The 21,745-nt window shown below is 48.9% G+C and overlaps 1 protein-coding gene across 2 annotated transcripts in view; it reads right to left on the bottom strand.

Moving 5' to 3' along the window:
• LOC310753828 (cullin-4B) overlaps window positions 1-21,745 on the bottom strand; it is a 151,633-nt gene that overhangs the window by 17,251 nt on the left and 112,637 nt on the right. For both annotated transcript variants that reach the window (XM_083595178.1, XM_083595179.1), the window contains 2 exons: window positions 6,971-7,075; window positions 5,467-5,577 (listed from right to left, as the gene is read on the bottom strand). In XM_083595178.1, coding sequence (XP_083451304.1) covers window positions 5,467-5,577; window positions 6,971-7,075 — 216 coding nt within the window. The remainder of the gene's footprint in view (window positions 1-5,466; window positions 5,578-6,970; window positions 7,076-21,745) is intronic.

A 21,745-nucleotide genomic window follows, 5' to 3' on the forward strand; every position in this document is an offset into this window, starting at 1 on the left:
GAGTGCTGGAGTCCCGTCTAGTCATATTATATGGGATCAATTCCAATCTGTTACCTCCGAGGATGTGGACAGGCTGCTTGGACGAGTGAAACCAACCACCTGTCTTCTTGATCCTTGCCCATCCTGGCTCATAAAAGCAAGCCGGGAAGGGTTGGGCGATGGGCTCTGCGGGGTGGTGAATGCTTCCCTCTGCGAGACCCACTCAAAGAGGTGGTCATTAAACCGCTTATTAAAAAAGCATCTTTAGGCCCGGCCAATATGGCCAACGATCGCTCAGTCTCAAATCTTCCATTCTTGGGCAAGGTGACTAAGTGGGTGGTTGCTGAACAACTCCAAGCATGCCTGGAGGATTCAGACCATTTGGATCCCTTCCAATCGGGATTCAGGCCTCACCACAGGATGGACTTCATTACAGACTTACCAGCCTCAAGGAAACAGACAGTAATATGGGTGGTGGTAGACTTGTTTACTAAAATGGCGCACTTCATGCTGTGCCAGAAGCTGCTATCGGCCCAAGAAACAGCGCAGATGTTTGCAAAACATGTGTTTAAGCTGCACGGGTTGCCGTTGAGAGTGATTTTGGAAAAGGGGGCACAATTTACCTCGCAGTTTTGGAGGAAGTTAATGCAGCTTTTGGACGTAGAGGTGTGCTTGACCTTGGCTAGGCACCCACAAACCAATGGCGAGTCAGAGAGAACCAGCGCTACGTTGCAACAATACCTTCGTTGCTTTGTGAAATATCAGCAAGAAGACTGGGTAGACAAGTTGGGACTGGCAGAGTTCGAGTACAGTAACGCAGTAAATACGTCTACCCAGCAGACTCCATTTATGGCAAACCACGGAAGACACCCAAGAGCATTTCCAGAGCCATGAAGCAACTTGTCGGTGCCAGTAGCGGAGCAGTTCATGGAGGAAATGCAGGCTCTACAGGAACTGCTGAGGGAGAAACTGTTGGTTTCTATTTCCCTCACTGAGCAGCAACTGCAGTCACAAGACATTGTTTTGCATTCCACAGTCCAAGTTACTGTTGGGTTCCCACGGGAAATGGGAGACTGGATGTGACGTACACTGGTTTCCTGTTTTTCACTGTTCTCTCGGTTTCTTTGTTAGAGAGACAGGTTGCTTCTCTGCTCTCACAGAGGCAAGATGCATGTTTGTATTCTCTCAGCATAGAGTGGAAATAAAGTTAAGAATGTGGCACATACTGCTTATCCTTCTGCTGTGTGGACTACTCTGCTTGGGCTCAAGATAAGATGAGCCTGTATCAGCTTCAGATGGGCCGAAGCTGGTCAAAATCTCACAGAAACTAGACGCGGCTAAGGCCGTGTACAAGAAGAATGCTGATGAACATAGGCAGCAGGGGGAGGAGATCGAAGTGGGGGATAAGGTGTGGATGTCAGCTAAAGACTTGCCAACTAAGGGGAGGTGGAGGAAGCTAGAGCCAAGAAGGCTGCGGCCATTTCAAGTGGCAGAGCAGGTAAATCCTGTATTGTTCAAACTTAAATTGCCTGCCTCAATGAAGATACACCCTGTATTCCATAGGACTCTTCTGTCACCATTTGTTCCTGCACACCAGTACCAGAAACTTAAGCAGGCACCTCCACCTCCAGTCATGGTGGAAGCCCAAGCGGAGTATGAGATCCAGGAAATATTGGATTCGAGGATTTGCAGGAGGCAGTTGAGGTATTTAGTGTCCTGGAAAGGTTATGCTGCTGAAATTTCCTGGGTACAAAGCCAGGATTTGCATGCCCCTGACTTGCAGAGGCAGTTCCACTGTAGGTACCCCCACAAACCCAAACCCAGAGGGTGGAGGGAGGAGGCCAAACCCAGTGAGGAAGAAGCTGAGGAGAGTGAAGAATGGTGGGAACCTGCATCAAGAGAGCCCTCCATGGCAGGCAATGAAGCAGAGGAGGAGGAAGGGGGGCTTAGAGGAGGGGGTGATATCAGAGAAGTGGCTATTCTGACAGGCAGAGAAGAGTCAGAGGGAGAAGAATCAGAGAGCAGCAGGAATCTGCTTTCTTCACACACAGAGAGTAAGGGAAGCTTATCTCTCCCAGGAATGCAGCCTGGCAGCTCTATTAATAGAACAGAGCAGAAAGAACAGGACACAACAGAGGGGGAGGAAGAGATCGAGGGGGTAGAGACTGCAAGAACCTGTAGATTGAGTCGTTTAGTAGAAAGGCGCATGTCAGGGAAAAGGAGGAAGTGGAGGCTTTCCTGTGTTGGCCAGAAAAGGAAGCCAAATCCAGCAACTGACTCAACGGGCAAGGAATGATTAATGGAGCTCCGACCGGGAGTTATTTTAATTGACCAATAAATTTGAAATAATTAACTGTCAGAGGTTGCGTCATGTGTGAGAGAGACATCAAACCTGACACTGCAATGCGCTCTACGTGGGGCTACCTTTGAAGGTGACCCAGAAAGTGCAATTAATCCAGAATGCAGCAGCTAGACTGGTGACTGGGTGTGGCCGCCGGGACCATATAACACCATTCCTGAGAGACCTGCATTGGCTCCCAGTATGTTTCCGAGCACAATTCAAAGTGTTGATGCTGACCTTTAAAGCCCTAAATGGCCTCGGTCCTGTATACCTGAAGGAGCGTCTCCACCCCCATCGTTCTGCCCGGACACTGAGGTCCAGCACCGAGGGCCTTCTGGGGGTTCCCTCACTGCAAGAAGCAAAGCTACAGGGAACCAGGCAGAGGGCCTTATCGGTATTGGCGCCTGCCCTGTGGAACACCCTCTCATCAAATGTCAAGGAAATAAGCAACTATTTTACTTTTAAAAGACATCTGAAGGCAACCCTGTTTAGGGAAGTTTTTAATGTTTAATGCTGTAATGTGTTTTTAATATTCGGTTGGGAGCTGCCCACAGTGGCAGGGGAAACCCAGCCAGATGGTTGGGGTATAAATAATAAACTTATTATTAATTTATTATTATTATTATTATTATTATTATTATTTATCATCATCACCCCTTCAGTTCTTTCTGATAGGCCAGAATTGCAAAGTCAACACAGGTGGAAGAGTCCACATGACGGAAGGGGACACAAAACTCTGCAACACAGACACTTTTTTCTGGTAGTACATTTTTAAGGTGTCATGCCTAGGCAATGGATTCTTTCTTGCAGGGGGTTGGACTACAGGACCTTTGGATGCCTTCCAAAACTACAATTCTATAATTCTGTCTTCTTAGGAAATACAGTAACAATCCTTCATATGCAAAGCTATCATTTTTAAAACACTTTCTACAATATGGATGTATTGGAAACCCACTCTGATTTCTAAATAAAGAAACTTCTGGAGTTTCTGCAGATTTTGATATACTAGGCTAGAGGAGTGGTGTTGATGTTGGAGAGAACATAAAATAGACAGCAAGCAATACATTAGAAAAAATGCAAAAAACGTTACCAACAAAGGGAGATTGGCAAAACAAGCTGTGTATCTGAAATTGGCAGTGGAAATTAGACAACAACCAAACCAAAAACTTAAAAAAGAGTGGGAAAGTTAAAAAAAAAAATTGGCATAACATTGTTCTCAAATCAAACCCTTGATGTGTTTCAAATAAATTTCACAAAGTCAAAATGCAGATAAACAAGTTATTTATTATGTATTAAAAAGACAATAAAGGTAAACAACACAATTGAAAGGAAAAATAAGATAGAAAAAGCTGCAGTGAGGTGGTGGGTAGTCACGGGTGAATAAATATGGGTATTGTTTGGTTTACTTATGTATACAGTATATGTTAAATTATGGATTGGAATATGTAAATAATTAACAAAGGAAAATTTAATAAAAAGCATTTTAAGAAAACACCAAAAAACAAAACTGCAACCCTTCCATACTGTTGAGGTTCCTTTAACTGCTGTTAAGTAAACTCTGGTGCACGTGCTTCCCTTATCTTGCACCTGCAGGTCTTACGATTAGTGTTTGAAACTCACTGTGACCTGACAACAGGCCAAGGGTGTGGTCATTCTTGAGTATATTGAGAGGGGGCTGTACATTGCCTGTTTGCTTTGGTGCAAGGAAGCTCTGCCAGATTGATACTGAACTCTGTGAGTTGTACTTCTTTGCATTTGAAGCCTGTACTTTATGTATATAGTGTATATAGTAAAAAGGTAAAGGGGACCCCTGACCATTAGGTCCAGTCATGGCCAACTCTGGGGTTGCGGCGCTCATCTTGCTTTATTGGCCGAGGAAGCCGGCGTACAGCTTCCGGGTCATGTGGCCAGCATGTGCTCTGGCGAACCAGAGCAGCACACGAAACACCGTTTACCTTCCCGCCAGAGCAGTACCTATTTATCTACTTGCACTTGGGCGTGCTTTTGAACTGCTAGGTTGGCAGGAGCAGGGACCGAGCAACAGGAGCTCACCCCGCTGCGGGGATTCGAACCGCCAACCTTCTGATCGGCAAGTCCTAGGCTCTGTGGTTTAACCCACAGCGCCACCCGCCTCCCTTAGTGTATATAGGAAACTGCCTTAATGCTTTGGATCCGTCAGTAAAGGACTGAACTGACTGAAAAGCCTCAAAGCCTTGAAATAAAAAGCCAGGAAGCTCCCTCCCCACCTCAACACTGTGATCTTTTAACTCTTTATTTTACATTAGAAATGGAGATAAGTATGTGGAGGGTGGGTGAGGATTTCTAGATAATGGAGAAACTACTGAGGAACTTGCGAGCCCATTTTGTGGGAGAGCTGGCTATTCCTTTTCCTTGATAATAAATGGGTGGTGGTGGCAGTGGCAGGTGAGAGGAAGAAGAGGAGGACCTGGAGTTTTGTAGATTTGTAGAATTGGAAGGAACCAAGAGCCCTTCAACGATTCTCTCTCCCTACACACACACTGCATTGCCAAAGCAGCCAGCAGACTGAGACGGGCTCAGGAAAGACTATGGGAACGGACAAAGGGTGGGCTGCACAGATTGCAGAAGCTCCTTTTCCCTGCTTCCTCTATGCTGCTCCCAACCCAGGCTGCCTGCCTCCCCTCTGCTCCAACAGCTCCTTTGCAAGCACGGGGAAGCTGTGGCAGCCTCTGCAGCAGCAGCCACTCTTCCTCCTCTTCCCTCCGTGCCTCTTCTTCGTCATCCATTTGCTACCCACACACCATCATGCAGTGGCCTTCCTCTGGCCCAGGCAGCCCCTCCATCCTCCTCCGTTGTCCCACTCTCATTTCCTTCAAGACCCCAGCAGCCAAACAAGAAGCAACTGCCCTTGCAGCGCAGCACAAGGCTGGCATGAGGATGCAGCAGGTGTCCCTCCAAAAATGTGCCTCTAAAAAAGTGCACCTGGGGCCACAGCGATGGTAGCTCCGCCCACGCTGCAAATAACTTTTAATGTAAATAGCATGAAGTATGCACATCATAATATGTAAATAATATTCAAGTGTCTTATCCTTTACAAACACAGGTTGGGGAGCTGCTATGACAGTGAACATAGAAAAAATTACAGAGGACTAAACCAAGCAACTTACCATGTTTGAGCTTGGAAAGCATAGATTTTTCAGCATCTACTGATGCACTTTTGCCTACCAATAACCGCTTTGCTAGATCTTTTTTGTAAAATGCCTCAAAAACATCCTTTCCTGTAGAAGACAAGTTTATTTAAAGCTCAGTTTGAAGTCTACATTACAACTGTCTCTCTTTAAATTACGGATCAGCAACTTGTGATTCCTGGATTCCATTTTAGCTCCCTAAGGCAGAGGTTTGCAACCTTTTTGAGTCCACGGCTCCCTTGAACAACTGCATTCTTTCTGCAACTCCCCTGTGAGGAAATGTGCTCTGAGCCTCAGAAGCCCAGTTATGTCACCTCTTGCCTGCAGAGCCAGCAGCCCCTCATCCCTTTTCGAACACGCTCCCTTATGGAGTGTTCCCTCAGCCTCCTCTCCTCTCCCTCTCCTTGGGAGTCCTACAGCAGCCATCGCAGCCACCCCTGGTCTCTGAGCTGCTGCCCCCAGCCCCAAAGAGCTGTCTTCTCATGCCACCCCACAAGGGCCTGGGAAGAGGATGCCCCCAGCTTTAGCAGCCTGACGGTGACTGGCCAAAGGTGAATGCGAGGCCACCATTTTATTCACCTAGGGAAGCAGTGGGTGCCATCAGGCCTGCATGGTGGAAAGGCTCCCCTTTGGAACAGGGCACTCAGCTCCCAGACAGGCATTGCACACAGCAAGCACAAGAAAGGCCAGCATAGCGCCTGCCTGGCTGGCCTCCCACTTGTCCGTCCGTTCCCAACAGCAAGGTCTGGTGGACTGACTGGCTGTAGTCTGAGTTCACCTCAGCTCCTAGCAACCAGCACTCCCTGGCCAGCCCCAGAGGCACCATTCGTCTGGAGAGCTTGTAGCCAAAGCCACTGCATCAAACAGCCGTGCAATCCTTTGGGAGGCAGAGACATGAGAGGGCATCAGAGGAGGGAGGGAAGGAAAGAGGGATGGAGGTCACTGTTGCCCGTGGCACACCTGATCATCATTCAAGGCACCCCAGGTTGTCATGACACACTGGTTGAAAACCACTGCCCTAAGGGGAACCATTGAGCATCAACCATTCCCAAACCAACTCAGATGTATGGGCTTCCTAGCAGCTTACTTTGAGAAACGGAAGGGTGAATGGGAATGGAGTGTTTGACTCCAAATCCTTATTATTTCCTCAAAGTAGCTCTACAATACAAGTAGCTGCTGTCCATGCATTCCACCTCATCCCCACCAACTCTTTAACAAGTCAAATAGCTTACAGATTCATAAAACACCTATGTGTATACAGTCATCCCTGTGAGTTAAGGGCAAGGAACCAATGTTATGTGACCTTGAGTAGTTAACTAGGGCTTAACCCTCATTTCTGCAGATCTAACCCAAAATAAAAGCCATTCTACTAGCTAAGAAACTGGGAGAATAGCAGTTAAACTTTGGATTCATTCAGCCTTATTGAGCCAATTTTTGCTGATATGTGCAGGTGTCTAATGCAAATAGGAAGTCCAGCTCTTACCATAGATGAACCTAAATATAATCATAATTTTATCCAACATCTTTTCAAGCTCTTCATCAGTAGCCTCTTTGTTTCCTGCACGAAGCTTTGAATCCACATACTTAGCTGAAGGAAAAACAAAAACAAAAAGTGATCAGATTTGAACTTGCATGCTTAAACAAAGTCTTAGTCTTACTCTAGACAAGGCTAGTGCTCTGCAAACTCTACTGGCCCATTGCCAGGTCTAACAGACAAGTGCCATGCAGACAACAGACTTGCCGTTCCCAAATGTCACATCATTGTGAAAAACAAAACAGAAGTTAATTCTCTGACCATTCGAAAGCACCATAATCTTCAGCCTCCTTCCTTGCTTGTAAGTATACCCTGTTGGGATGCAGCCAAGGAATCAGAGGCAATTGGCAGGCCCCCAGCTGGCCCCAGCCCACCGGTCGAGCTCCACTCCTTGGATCAGCATGAAACTGCAACCCGAGCTTCAGAAGCTTTCAGAAGCTGAGCATGCAAGCCAGCAGAGTAAAACACTTCGCAACAAAAGGGAAGGGAGAGGCATATGTGAGCATATTTACAGTTTTATTCAGCATACATCAGGACAAAGGAAAACATGTCTTCTCCCCTTCGTGTCCAAAGCAAGGCAGGAAAACAATAGCCATATACAAACGGAAGTTCCCAGCAAACTGTGCTGGAGTGTAAACAAGCATGTGACACACAACAGTCATGCCTTTTAAGGTGGAATGGAATATTTTAACATACCCAACTATTAAATAACAGGTCTGATTGGAGGTTGAGCCCCGCACTCCATCTCAAATTCAGCTAAGGGGCTGCAAAGCTCCATTAGAGGAACTGGACTGATTTGTTAAACTTTGAAATATAGCCTTGTACAAGATATCTGTTAGTTATAATAAAGTTAACTGACAGTTCGGTTCTTTAGTTTATTGTTCTACCCAGAGGCCAAGACAAACTTGTAGCAATAGTATTTAACAAAATACAGAGCATACATCCATAATATAAGCCGACATCCATGATGTAAGAGAGATACCAGAGATACCCAAAAGCAAAAATCTAACTTAATTTCAGTTTAAACATCTGAATCACCAAAACAACTTATAGCAATTTTATCTATTTCATTTTTCCTGATTATTATTATTTTGCAGCCAGTGCATAGAGAGCCAGTCTGCATTACAAAGCTATTATTATCACTCAAAAGAAACTGAACCATTTCTGGGACTTCCTGAGAGGAATCAAGTAGGTTGGTCGCAGCTTTTGGAGCTCCCCCAAAGCTGTAATTAAGCGGTGACTAATTACAACAAAGGGACGCGGGTGGCGCTGTGGGTAAAACCTCAGCGCCTAGGACTTGTCGATCGTCAGGTCGGCGGTTCGAATCCCCGTGGCGGGGTGCGCTCCCGTTGCTCAGTCCTAGCGCCTGCCAACCTAGCAGTTCGAAAGCACCCCCAGGTGCAAGTAGATAAATAGGGACCGCTTACTAGCGGGAAGGTAAACGCCGTTTCTGTGTGCTGTGCTGGCTCGCCAGATGCAGCTTGTCACGCTGGCCATGTGACCCGGAAGTGTCTTCGGACAGCACTGGCCCCCGGCCTCTTAAGCGAGATGGGCGCGCAACCCCAGAGTTGGACACGACTGGCCCGTACGGGCAGGGGTACCTTTACCTTTACCTTAATTACAACAAAGTTACAAAGATAACAGGAATAAACTCCTAGGTACTCCAGATGGATTGCTCACTGAAGAGGGATAGAGAAATCCCATCAGAAGGGTGAGTGAACCAGAAGTTCAGGTCAGGTGAGTTTGCTGGCCAATCAAGCACAGTAATCCGATGGGCATTGTAATGGTTCTAGGGGTTGCTCGTGCGTAAACTGGCGCCACACCTGGCTGGGTTGCCTGAGTGAACCTTTTCTGTCCGGACAGCCACTCGCCCGTGGCTGTCTCAATCGCTGGTAGAATCCGTCAGTGGGCGTTTCTTGAACTTCTTCCAGCAAAGAAGCTCTTTGACACCTAGTCTCCGCCTACTCTCCCTGCGCAGAAGCCTTCTGCGCAAGGAGGGTGTGGGCAGTGGAGGACCCTTACTCTCCCCGCTGGTCCACGGCAAGGAGTCAGGGGACCGCCTCGCCGATTCCTCCATCTGCCCCCCTTCTCCACTGGTGCTACGCTGATTCCCTTCCGCAGAAGATGGGCTGCCTCTCCCCATCCCGGGACGCTCTCTGGAATCCCTCTGGAGCCCGCTCTCTCCCTCCGGCCCTGATGGCAGTTCCCTGACATCCACCTCCTCCCCAGGACCCCCTCCACCCCCGGCGCAATTTTCCGATACAACCTCCTCTCCTCGGCCGGCGATGCGGGGAATCCCCTGAAGGAGCTGTCATCATCCTCTGAGGATTCAAAACCAGCCTCCCATCCGCTCAGATCTCTTCCCGCAGGTTGAACCTCCCAGTCTGATTCTTCTCCCTCGGACACCTCCCCTCCCTCCTCTTTGGAGGCAGGAAAACCCACAAAGTCCCCTTCGTCGTCTGTGGGTCCAAATTCTTCCTCCCAGAATCTAGCTAGTGGTTTTGGCTTATCTGGGAACAAACTGTGGAATTCTTCCACCAGATACCCATCATTGATTGATTCAGCGGGGACCCACGTGTTTTCCGACCTGGGTTCTCCCTCCCAAGCTACCAAGTACTCCACCTGGCGATCTCGCCACCTTGAATCGAGTATTTCCGTGGCTTGGTTACAGTGTTCCCTCTCCTCTACCCGCGGGTGGGTGGTGACTCCTCCCTCCCACCCCGGGAATTCCCGCCCCTCCCTGTACGGTGAAAGTAGGGACCTATGGAACACCGGATGTATCTTCATGCTGTCAGGCAACTTGAGTTTGAATGCCACTGGGTTCACCTGCTGTATTACCTCAAAAGGCCCCAGCTGCCTCGGCTGCAACTTCTTGCACCCTCCCTTTAGGGGTAACCCTTGGGTTGACAACCACACCCCGTCTCCCACCCGTATGGCCTCCCCCTCCCGACGGTGCCTGTCCGCCTGCCTCTTGTAAACTTCCTTGGCCCGCGCCAAGTTCATCCTGAGTTGCTGGTGCAAGGCCTCCATGTCCTCCACAAATTGCTCAGCCGCAGGTACACTCCATCCTTCCTCCCCCCTCCCCGGGAAGGCCCTGGGGTGACACCCATAATTGGCCATGAAAGGGCTCATTCCTGTTGACACATGTTCAGCGTTATTGTACGCAAATTCAGCCAAAGCTAATTTCTCTACCCAGTCGTTCTGTCTCTCACTGACGTAGCAGCGTAGGTATTGCTGGAGTATACCGTTCACTCTTTCTGCTTGTCCGTTGGTCTCTGGGTGCCTCGCCGTCGAGAAACTCACCTCGACTTGTAGCAAGCTCATGAGTTTCCTCCAGAACCGGGAAGTAAATTGTTTCCTGCGATCCGAGATTACCCTCAATGGAGCTCCATGCAGTCTAAAAATGTGATCCACAAACAGCCTGGCTGTCTCCTCTGCCATTGCCGCATGTGAGCAAGCTACAAAATGGCACATTTTTGTCAGTAGATCGACTACTACCATGACTGCTGTCTTCCCCCTTGACTTGGGCAGATCTGTCATAAAATCAATGGACACCAGCTCCCAGAGCTTTCCCGGTGTAGGTAAGGGTTCCAGTAACCCTGCGGGGGCAGCCCTCTCCCCCTTAGCCCTCTGGCATCGGTCGCACCCTCGTACATATTCTCGTACGTCTTCCCTCACCTTTGGCCACCAGAACTGCCTGGTGACAAGCAGCATGGTCTTGTGCTGTCCAAAGTGCCCAGCTGTTGGGTTGTCGTGGAGTTGTTTAAGTACCTTCCCCCTCAAGGTCTCCCCCGGTACATACAGTGCCCCCTTATAGTACAGTAGCCCTTCCTTTTCCTCAAACCCTCCATTGTCTTCCCTTCCGTCTCGGAGTTCCCTGATTTTTGTCTGAGCGAACGCATCGTCTCTAGTAAGCCCTGCCAGTTCTCGTTTCCCAACCAACGCTCCCCCACACACCCTCCGGTCCTCGGGAAACACGTGTCGGGTCTCCGGTGGTCCCTCTCCTTCCATGTACTCCGGTTTCCGGGAGAGAGCATCTGCCCTTACGTTTACCTCTCCCGGCACGTATCTGATTTCGAAGGAAAACTTGGCGAACTCCTGGGCCCATCGAATCTGTCTCTGGTTGAGCACTCGCGCGGTCCGCCAGTATTCCAAGTTTTTGTGGTCAGTTTGGACCTGGATCTTGTGCCGCGCCCCTATCAATAGATGTCTCCATTGCCGAAACGCCGCATAGATCGCCAGCAGTTCTCGGTCATACACTGTGTAGTTTTGCTCTGACTTGCTCAGCTTCCTTGAGAAAAAGGCACACGGCCTCCAGCTCTGCTTGGCCCTGGGCTGCAAAAGGACCGCTCCAATGGCTCGGTCGGACGTGTCCGTCTCCAGTCTCATGGGCTTCTCCAGATCCATGTGCAGGAGCTGCTCTTCCGAGGCAAACGCCTTCTTCAGCCTTTCAAAGGATTGCTGTGCACTCTCCGTCCACGCGAACTTCTTTTTGCTACTAAGGCAATCCGTTATGGGCGCTGTCAAGTGAGTGAAGTTCTTTATGAACTTCCTGTAGAAGTTGCTGAAGCCTAGGAACCTCTGCACATCCTTTCGGTTTTTGGGGGCTTTCCATTCCAGCACTGCCTTCACTTTGCCTGGGTCCATAGCTAGGCCTTTGTCTGACAACTTGTACCCCAGAAACTCGACCTCCCTGGCGTGGAATTGGCATTTTTCCAGCTTGACCCACAACTGATGCTTCTGCAATCTCTGTAGCACCTCCCTGATGTCTCTGACGTGTTGCTTCTCATTGTCCGAATAGATTAAGACGTCATCCAAAAAGGCTACGCAATTCTTGTACAGCAGGGGCCCCAACACATGGTGCATGAAGGCTTGAAAGCAGGCGGACCCCAATTGTAATCCAAATGGCATGACTAAGTACTCAAAAGCCCCCAGGGGGGTGAACATGGTGGTTTTCCATTCGTCCCCCTCCCTTATCCTAATCAAATTGTATGCTCCCCTGAGGTCCAGCTTGGTAAAAATCTTCCCCTGCCTCACCCGTGTTAAAATGTCGTCAATCCTGGGCATTGGGAAAGTCACGGGTTCTGACACCAGGTTCAGGGCCCGGTAGTCCACGACTAGTCTGGGCTGATTAGTCTCTTTTTTGTCCACAAAGAACACCGGACTGCCCCCCACCGCCTTTGATTCCCTTATGAACCCTGTCTTCAGGTTCTTGTCAATAAACTGCCGCAACTCCTCCATCTCCCGGTCGGCCATGGCATACAGCTTACCCACCGGCAACTGAGCCCCTGGGAGTAGGTTGATTTGGCAGTCAAAGGGCCTGTGGGGGGGTAGTCTATCTGCCTCCCTCTCGCTGAAGACCTCCTTCAAGTCAGCATATTGTGGTGGCACCTCCCCTTTTTGTTCCAAGGCCAGCCCAGCCACCCTGGCCACCGTCATTCTTGGTTCCTTCCCTACCAGACAGTGTTCTAAGCAGTAAGCTGACCCAAAGGTGACTGACCGCTGATGCCATGACACTACTGGATCATGTATTGCCAGCCAGCTCATTCCCAGTATTATTGGGGGTCCTGCCAGTGTGGCCACATGAAAGGCAATGGTTTCCGTGTGCCTGGAGACCCTCATCCGCATTGGCGGTGTCTGGTGTGTCACTTCCCCTCCCAGAAGTTCCCTGCCATCGATGGTGGTCACCTGCAAGGGAAAATCTAGTGGTAACAGGTGGAGTTGGTGCTCCAGAGCGAAGTCTCTGCTGAAGAAATTACACGAGCTGCCCGAATCTAGCAGTCCCTTCACTTTGACGGGGTGCCCATTCGGGAGTTCTAGCACCACTTCTATGGCTATAGCTGCCTTGGGGGGGTCAGGCTGGGGCACTTCTATTGGTTGCTGGCCTGGCTGCTGCCCCTGCTGGTTGGCAGCCAGGCGTTGTCGTTTCCCTGCACCTGCCCTTCCTCCCCCTTCTCGTTGTGGCCTGCAGCCCCCACCATGCCTTGCCAGGCTTTTCGTTGAGGGCAGACCTTAGCAAAATGTCCCGGTCATTGACAGAGGAAACACTTCTTGGTAGTTTTCCACTCCTTTCCCTCCCTTTTCCGACCTTCACCAGTGTTTGAAACTGCGCGCACGTGCGCGCACCATCTATTTTCATCGGCTCCGCCGCCTGGGAAGGCTCCCTCGGCATCTCAGGAATGCGGTTGTCATGGAAACGTTCCCCTCTTATCTCCCGCTTCTCCTGAGCCCGCGCTTCCTGGCGTACGCCGATCGCAAGCACAGCCTTTGTGAGTTCATCCATCGACCGCGGCCGGGGCGCTCGGGACAACTCGTCTTTCACTTCGGGGGATAAACCCGCCTCAAACAACATTTGTATCGGTTCAGAGTCCAGATCCCACCCGAGCCTGTGGACTAACATCGCAAAACGCGACCAGTAGTTTCTGACGGACTGGCCCCCCTGCTTGCACCCCATCAGTTCCCGCCGTGTCACGCTTTGCTCAACCTCGCTGGAGAACATCGCGTCCATTGCCTGGTAGAATTTCTTAAGGTCCTTCAAGGCATCATTCTGCGTCGCCATTAGGGGCCTGATCCATTCGCGCACCCCATCCTGCGGATGTCCCACAATGTAAGCCACCCTCTCCCCGTCATCAGCAAAGTCATTTTTCTGCAGTTCCAAAGCATACTGAACTTCCGTTCGGAAAGCATTGTAGTCTTGGGGCTTTCCCCCAAACTTGTGTACCAGCCCCGGTACCTTCCTTGCGATGGGGGTGGTTCTGACCTGTGCATCCTGAGCCCGTCTCTCCTCCAGCCGCGCCGTCAGGGTAGCTACATGCGCCTCCAGGTCTCGGTTCCTCTCGACCAGACCTCGCACCACGGCTTGTTGCTCCGTCTCTCCGGCTGTCCCTGTTTGGCTCATCATGCTGCCTCTCTGGGGCTGCGCACAAGCAACGTCAGAGACTGACGGATTGCTGTAATGGTTCTAGGGGTTGCTCGTGCGTAAACTGGCGCCACACCTGGCTGGGTTGCCTGAGTGAACCTTTTCTGTCCGGACAGCCACTCGCCCGTGGCTGTCTCAATCGCTGGCAGAATCCGTCAGTGGGCGTTTCTTGAACTTCTTCCAGCAAAGAAGCTCTTTGACGCCTAGTCTCCGCCTACTCTCCCTGCGCAGAAGCCTTCTGCGCAAGGAGGGTGTGGGCAGCGGAGGACCCTTACTCTCCCCGCTGGTCCCCGGCAAGGAGTCATGGGACCGCCTCGCCGATTCCCCCATCTGCCCCCCTTCTCCACTGGTGCTACGCTGATTCCCTTCCGCAGAAGATGGGCTGCCTCTCCCCATCCCGGGACGCTCTCTGGAATCCCTCTGGAGCCCGCTCTCTCCCTCCGGCCCTGATGGCAGTTCCCTGACAGGCATTGAACCAGGTTTCGGTACTTTTGGCAGTGTGGGAAGGTGCCAAGTCCTGCTGGAAAATGAAGTCAGCATCCCCATAAAGCTTGTCTGTGGAAGGAAGCATGAAGTGCTCCAAAATCTCCTGGTAGACGGCTGCGTTGACCCTGGACTTAATGAAGCACAGTGGACCAACACCAGCTGATGACATGGCTCCCCAAATCTCTTTTCTGATGAGAGCAGCTTTTGCATCTCATTTGGAAACCAAGGACCCAGTCTGGAGGAAGAATGGGGAGGCACACAATGCCAGATGCTTGAAGTCCAGTGTGAAGTTTCCACAGTCTGTGTTGATTTGGGGACCTGAACCCCACAGAGAATCTATGGGGCATTGCCAAGAGAAAGATGAGAGACATGAGACCGAACAATGCAATACAATGCAATACAAAACAAAATGAGAAGCAGAGACTGGAGGGTGGAGCAAGGCAGGTGGAAGGAGGCCTTGCCTGATGAAGTCTCTCCCCTCACAGTTCTTCCTCCAGGCACAGCTTCCTTATGAGACGACCCAGGGCCAGGGGGTGGGGCAAGGCAGGTGGAAGGACGCCTTGCCTGATGAAGTCTCTCCCCTCACCCTGGTCTTCCATAACACCTCAGCAGTGCCACAGGCTGATAGCATCCATGCTACGCCGCATTGAGGCAGTAATTGATGCAAAAGGCGCCCAAACCAAGTACTGAGTACATATGCATGCTTCTACTTCTCAGAAGTCCAATATTGCTCTATTTACAATCCTTGTTTTGCTGATTTCATTTAATATTCTAATTTTCTGAGATTGTTAATTTGGGGTTTTCATCAGTTGTATGCCATAATCATCACAAATATAACAAATAAAGGCTTGACATACCTCGCTTTGCATGTCATGAGTCTATCTCATACATAAGTTTCACCTTTTCAGTTGAATTACTGAAATAAATGAACTTTTCCATGATATTCTAATTTTCCAAATTTCACTTGTACTTTTGAAACTGCTATAAACCACTAAAGTAATTAAATAACTACTCAACTGTCGATAAACATGTCAATCTGAAATATGACCCTAAAGCTGGCTCAAAAAGAGTAGTAATTGAAGGCTGATTGTAAAACTGCTATCCAATAGTCTAATTTATTTATGGTAATGAGAATTAATGGTGGCATTGCACTAGCTGTGGCAAATGGAATGCTAAGGAGTGTAGGAATGTGTTGACTTTGAGCAAGTTCCTCTAGCAGCACCCATGATTGCAAGTATGTCAACTGCAGTGGATTTGCAAAAATTACTTCATGGGCAGAGAAAACAATTAAGAATTGAGATGCAGAAGATAATAATAAGCAAATCTCTGAATAAAGCGGAGGCCAGTGAGGAAGTACAGCCCCTGAGAAAAATTATTGGAGAAGATTTGTCAGATCAGGAAGAAGGTCTTACACAGTTCCCTGAGGGTCACAGCCATGCCTAGAGGATGGCTCAGTGCCACTGGAAGTGCAATCTGGAATGATTTTAGAAGACAAAGCAACTAAGACTCCTGCAGTAGGTGGAATGATGGAAGGATCAATGTAATGCTGGAGCCAGGATGTTTAGAGCCAAGATGTTGAAGAACAAGATGTTCCAGAGGGGGAAGAGACATGTGGTAGTGATAAGTGACTCTTTACTGAGGGCAACAGAGGCAGTAATGTGTGGAGGAAACAGGATGTCACGGGAGGTGTGTTTTCTGGGTGCAAAGATTCATGATGTAACAGAGAAGTTGCCAAGTCTTATAAAGCCCAATGACCACTACCCCTTCCTTCTGATTCACGTGGGTACTAATAATATTGCCACACGCAGCCTGCAACACATAGCAAGGGACCATGAGACACTGGGCAGGTAACTGAAGAGACGTGGGGCACAGGTAGTCTTTTCATTACTCCTTCCTGTTGAAGGTTGTGGCCCAGGAAGAGAGAGGAAAATACTTGAAGTAAACCATTGGCGGCAAAGGTGGTGTCATCAGGAAGGCTTTGGCTTCTTGGATCGTGGTTTCCGCTTCCTTGTGGAAGGACTTCTGGTGAGAGATGGGCTGCACCTCACAGCAGTTGGCAACAATGTGTTTGCTAAGAGTCTCGAGAACCTGATCAGAACTTTAAACTAGATCTTGAGGGGGAGGGAGACAACATTACAAATGACAGAAGAGCACCTGGCACTGAGGAAAATAGCTTCACTGATGCACAGAAAACTGAGGTGCTCTACAAACCTGCTAAAGGGCAAGCAACTACAGAAAGGAAGGAGCTGGAGGGAACAACCCATGGTTTCAGTTGTCTCCGCACAAATGCACAGAGTATGGGAAACAAGCAAGACGAACTGAAGCTTTTAGTACAGGATGGCAAATACGACCCGGTAGACATTACTGAAACCTGGTAGGATGAGACTCGTGACTGGAATGTAGGAATTGAGGGGTATAACCTGTTCAAAAGGAATAGACCAAATGTGAGAGCTGTGGGCGTCTCTCCTCTGAGTTGTAAATTCTGTTGCCATAAATTCTGCAGAGTCACTTGCCCCTCTCCAGCCCCGGCTTCATTTTCTCTTCCCCGTGAAGAGAGGCAGGCCAGCAGAGATACTGTGAGAGCTGTGGGTGTCTCTCCTCACCACAAACGCCACAGGAGCCTCTTGAAGTTTTTATATTCTTTATTTACAGTATTTACAACGGGTCATTAGCACATCGTTCATCCATCAGTGTCACTCAGTTCAGATCTCTGCCGAGGCCTGTGTTTGCCTCTCCAACAGCTCATAAAATAATGAAGTCTCCCGCCTCGCTTTTCAGCCATCTTTTCCCTGCATCTTGTTAGAGCAGCTGTAAATCTCTCACCAATTCTGAGCTCGAGCTTAACCCTTGTAGTTCCTGTGAACTTCCAGGCTCACTAGCCCTTCCTGGGCTTATTCCAATAGCTCTCTCCTCATCACCTCCCTCCACCTTGGGCACCTCGTCCACTTCTTCCACTCCCAGGCCTCCCCTTCCCTCTGAGGAACTTGAAGCCTCTGGTTCGTCCCTGACACCAAACAGGAAGGGAGAAGGAGTAGCATTATATGTAAAGGATGTGAAAAGCAGATTGAGAGTATATGGGTAAAAACTGTAGGAGAGAAGGAACAGTGACCTTACTGTAGGTGTTTGCTATAGACCACCAAGCCAGACTGAGGACTCAGATGATCCCTTACTAGAGCAGATTACCAAACATTCAAAAAGAAGAGATATAGTAATCATGGGAGACTTCAGCTTCCATGATATCTGTTGGGACTCAAACTCTGTCAAGAATGTAAGATCTGACAAATTCCTTCATTGCCTCGCTGACAATTTCATATCCCAGAATGTGGAAAAGGTAACAAGGGGATCATCTATCTTGGAACTAGTACTCACCAACAGGGAGGAACTGACTGACGAAGTGGAAGTGCTCAGAAACTTGGGAGGAAGTGATCGTGTTCTACTGGGTTTCATGATACAGAGGCAAGGGAAAACTGAGTGTAGTAGGACACGCACTCTGGACGTTCAGAAGTCCAATTTCAAAAAGTTTAAGGAGCTACTGGGTGTGATCTCATGGTCAGAAAAACTCAAAGAGAAGGGAGTACAAGAAGGATGGAAGTTTCTAAAAGGAGAAATATTGAAGGCCGAAAGGGAGACAATACCAACAGGAAAGAAAAGTGGGAGGCATCTAAGGAAACCGGTGTGGCTGCATAAGGAGCTTACAGATGAGCTGAGTTAAGAAGGGCATGTATAAGAAATGGAAGAAAGGGGGAAATGTCAGGGGTCCAAGTTCCCAGCTTGATAACACAGTAAGTGAAGGTAATTAAAAGTGAGGATTTATTGCAAAAACAAACAGATAGCTCCGGACAGCTCTAACGCAGCCGCCGGCATTATCACTCAAGATGACCCTTCTAAAGAGTTATTCCTGCGCCTTCAGCAGATATTGAACTTACAACCCCTACTTCTCTTGTTTTGCTTCCTATCTAACAACCCTCCCCTTCACCAACTCCTCGGACTGATTGGATCAGCTCCAACTTCTTCCGGGTCTGAGAGGGGTTTGTTCACACCTGATTGTGTTCCAGAAGAGCTCTGGCTGTGTTTCACCCTGCTCCCAGCTACAACCTTATCATCCTGCTCGTCAAGGACAGGAAAAGCTGCTGGCTGCAGCTGCTGGCTCTGCCCTGTCTGAGTCAGATCAAAGCCTCCCTGTTCCTGGCTGCTTTCTGACTTTGGCTGTAAATCTTCACTTGGAGCTGGCTCATTCCTGACACCACCCCCTCCTCTAGGTGTTGGGATTTCAGTTCCCACCAGCTGTGGAGAAGCAGCAACATTGTTTACATCATGTGACGTGTCTGAGTGTGAGATAGGAAGTCTTACTCAGTTCTCAGAGTTCTCAGTGTAACCGGGTGGAGTTACTGAGAGCCCCCTTCCGCATAAAAGCAGAGCCGAGTCACAGACTCTCATGCTGTACTGCTGAAGGCGAGCAGACATGATTTGAACAGTCCAATAAAGTAGCTGGTTAGACTACGGACTGTCTTCTTTCTTCTGTGATGCGATGCCAGGAGGAAGTGAGTGTGCTCCTCTCAGAAGGGAGGAGTCGCTTATTAACGGTCTCTCTGGACTAATGGTAGATTTTAGCCAGAGAGTGACCTCCGGAGAATGCCTGAGTGCCTGGGATGCTGGCAACCCTCCCGGGTGAGCGTTTTTCCAACATGTGGTAGCAGAGGATGGTTCTGCAATAGCCAGACCTCTGATGTTTTGCCAGCAGATGGCTGGTGGTTGCCTGTATGCAGATGGATGCTGATGCGGATTGATGGTCGAAAGGCTCGACTGAATGGTGCCCATCGGATCTCTGAAGTTCTGCAAAAGAAGCTGCTGCTTTGGAACAAAGCACTGCCCAGTTCCTCATTCCGGGGGAGAGTTTTTGAAGCAGCCTGTTACAGCTGTTTATCCTGCTGGCAGACAACGGAAGCTGGGACTGCTTGCCGCTAAAAGGGAAGTGTGAGTAATCAGCTTTTGATTTATGAGGCTGCTAAACCTCAAAGAGAGAAGCAAGTTGGAATTGAGCAATTAAAGAGGCTCATAGACTGCTTGAAGATTTACAGCTTGTTGCTCAGTAGAAGCTGATAGCTGTTTAATTGGAGCCAAGATGGATTCCTGGCAAGGGGACGGGAAGATGATTTGTCCCCTCCTGACCAATTATTCAAGCTGGTGTCTGAAAATGAAAGCAATGTTACAGCACCAGAGAATATGGGATGTGGTTGAGAATGTGGTTCCTGCAGCGCCTGGTAGGCTATGGAACGATCGCAATACCCAAGCAAAGGCTGCAATAATTCTGTGTCTGTCAGATGACCAGTTAATTCATGTGCAAGATTGTTCACACGCAAGCCTAATGTGGCAGTCATTACGCCGAGTGCACATGCGTGAAGCAGCTGGGACGGCTTTGCTGCACTTTCAGCAGCTCACCAATATGAGGTTGAAAGTGGGAGGAGATCTCCAGGAGCACCTCACTAAAATGCAATATTTGCGTAACCAGCTGGCGCAGCGGAATTTTCCACTAGATGAAGATGTTTTGCTACACGATGATAAACAGTCTAGACCAGAGGTTTGGGACTGTTGCCAGTTAGCACCCTGCCAGCTGCAGATCTGAACGTCTCAAGGATTTGTGCAGCTCTTATGAATGAGAACGATCGATTGGCTGTATTTGCCGTTTCTGAGGGGGAGAATGGAGCTACGTCAGCTTCCCCCACAGTTGCTCAGGAGGAGCAGGCAGTTGCCTTAAACGCCATTCGTTGCCACAGGTGTGGCCTTCTCAGCCATGTGCAGAAGAACTGCAAAAGCCGTGTTTCCAAAGGAGCCAAGGGGAGCTCTGGAAAAACAGAGGCCGGTAGCAAGGGTCGTGCTAAGCCTCAGACAAAGCCCGCTAAAGCTTTGTTTTTGCCAAAGTCTTCATCGTCGACCTGGAATTTGTTTGTCACAGACACGGGCGCGACAAACCACCTCTCAGGAAGAAGAGGATTATTTTCCACGTTTGCGAGTCGACGTTTCACCGTGAAGCAAGCTAATGGTCAGGAGCTGGAAGCTACTGGGTTTGGGACTGTGTTTCTTAAGAGTCTCAATCTGACCATTAGCAAGGTGTACTTTGTGCCAGGTTTGGAGTTCAACCTGCTCAGCGTGTCACAGCTAACAAAGCAAGGACTGGTGGTGTCCTTTGATAAGAGAAGATGCACAATCTTCTCTCTCCTGTTGTGCAGTGCATTCTACATTCCTAGTAAGAATCACTGTGTCAGAATCAGGCAATAAAACTTTGTATTGACCGTTCTCATAACCCATGAAAATGCCCCGTGCACCTTTTGCACCTTGTGGTGTTTCTACCCACATGTGAGATCCGAAAACCTTTAAGTGCTTGGCAGAAGGTTTTCTCTGGAACAGTTTCTCAAAAGGAGAACTTTCCATACCTGCTGAAACCTTTCTTACCCACATGTAAGAAAAAGCATTCAGTGACTCAGCCCAAAACTTCTGGGGCAAACCTGCATTTAGCAGTTGTGCTTTCATGCCTTGTTGCAACTCTGTGTTCACCTTGACACATGCACTCTTCTTCCATGAAGCTTCTGAGACAGCATCTTTCTGCTCAATCTCCTGTTCACCTAGGAAATTTTGAAATTCCTGTGAAACAAAAACCTGCTTTTCATCAGTGAAAAGACTTTCAATATTAGCATCATGAACAAATTTCACCTTATCACAAAATTCTCTGAACTTTGTTAAGGTTTGCTGGGGTTTCTGCAAGATATACACCCATATTGAGAAAAACAATCAACCATTATCAGGTAGTACTTGGCTTTGCCTCTAAAAAGTGGTAGAGGTCCAACCACATCAGCATACACACACTGGAAAACTCTGGTGACTTTGCCAGGCTCCTTGCCTGTGGGACCTGTAACACAAGATACAGCAACACCATCACAATTCTTACAATCAGTACTATCAAAGGAAAGCAAATAAAGCCCATCTTCTTTGTAGGCATAAAGAAGTGGTGTCCCATCTCTGGAGATCACACATCTCTCCTTGTTGCAGGATATCTCAAAACCCTGCTCAGTCAGGTGTGACACACTCAACAGGTTGTACTTTAAACCTGGAACAAAATAAACATTGTTAATGGTGATTTGGAGACTCTCAAGAAACACTGCTCCAAACCCAGTGGCTTCCAACTCATGACCGTCTGCTTGCTTGATGGTGTAATGCCGATCCTCGAAAGTGGTAAACAATCCCTTGCGTCCAGTCAGATGGACTGTGGCTCCTGTGTGGACAACAAAAGCATTCCAAGTTGACGCTGTCTTCTGTGTAATCAA

This window comes from Podarcis filfolensis, assembly GCF_964270895.1.
Source record: "Podarcis filfolensis genome assembly, chromosome: W".
NCBI lineage: Eukaryota > Metazoa > Chordata > Lepidosauria > Squamata > Lacertidae > Podarcis > Podarcis filfolensis.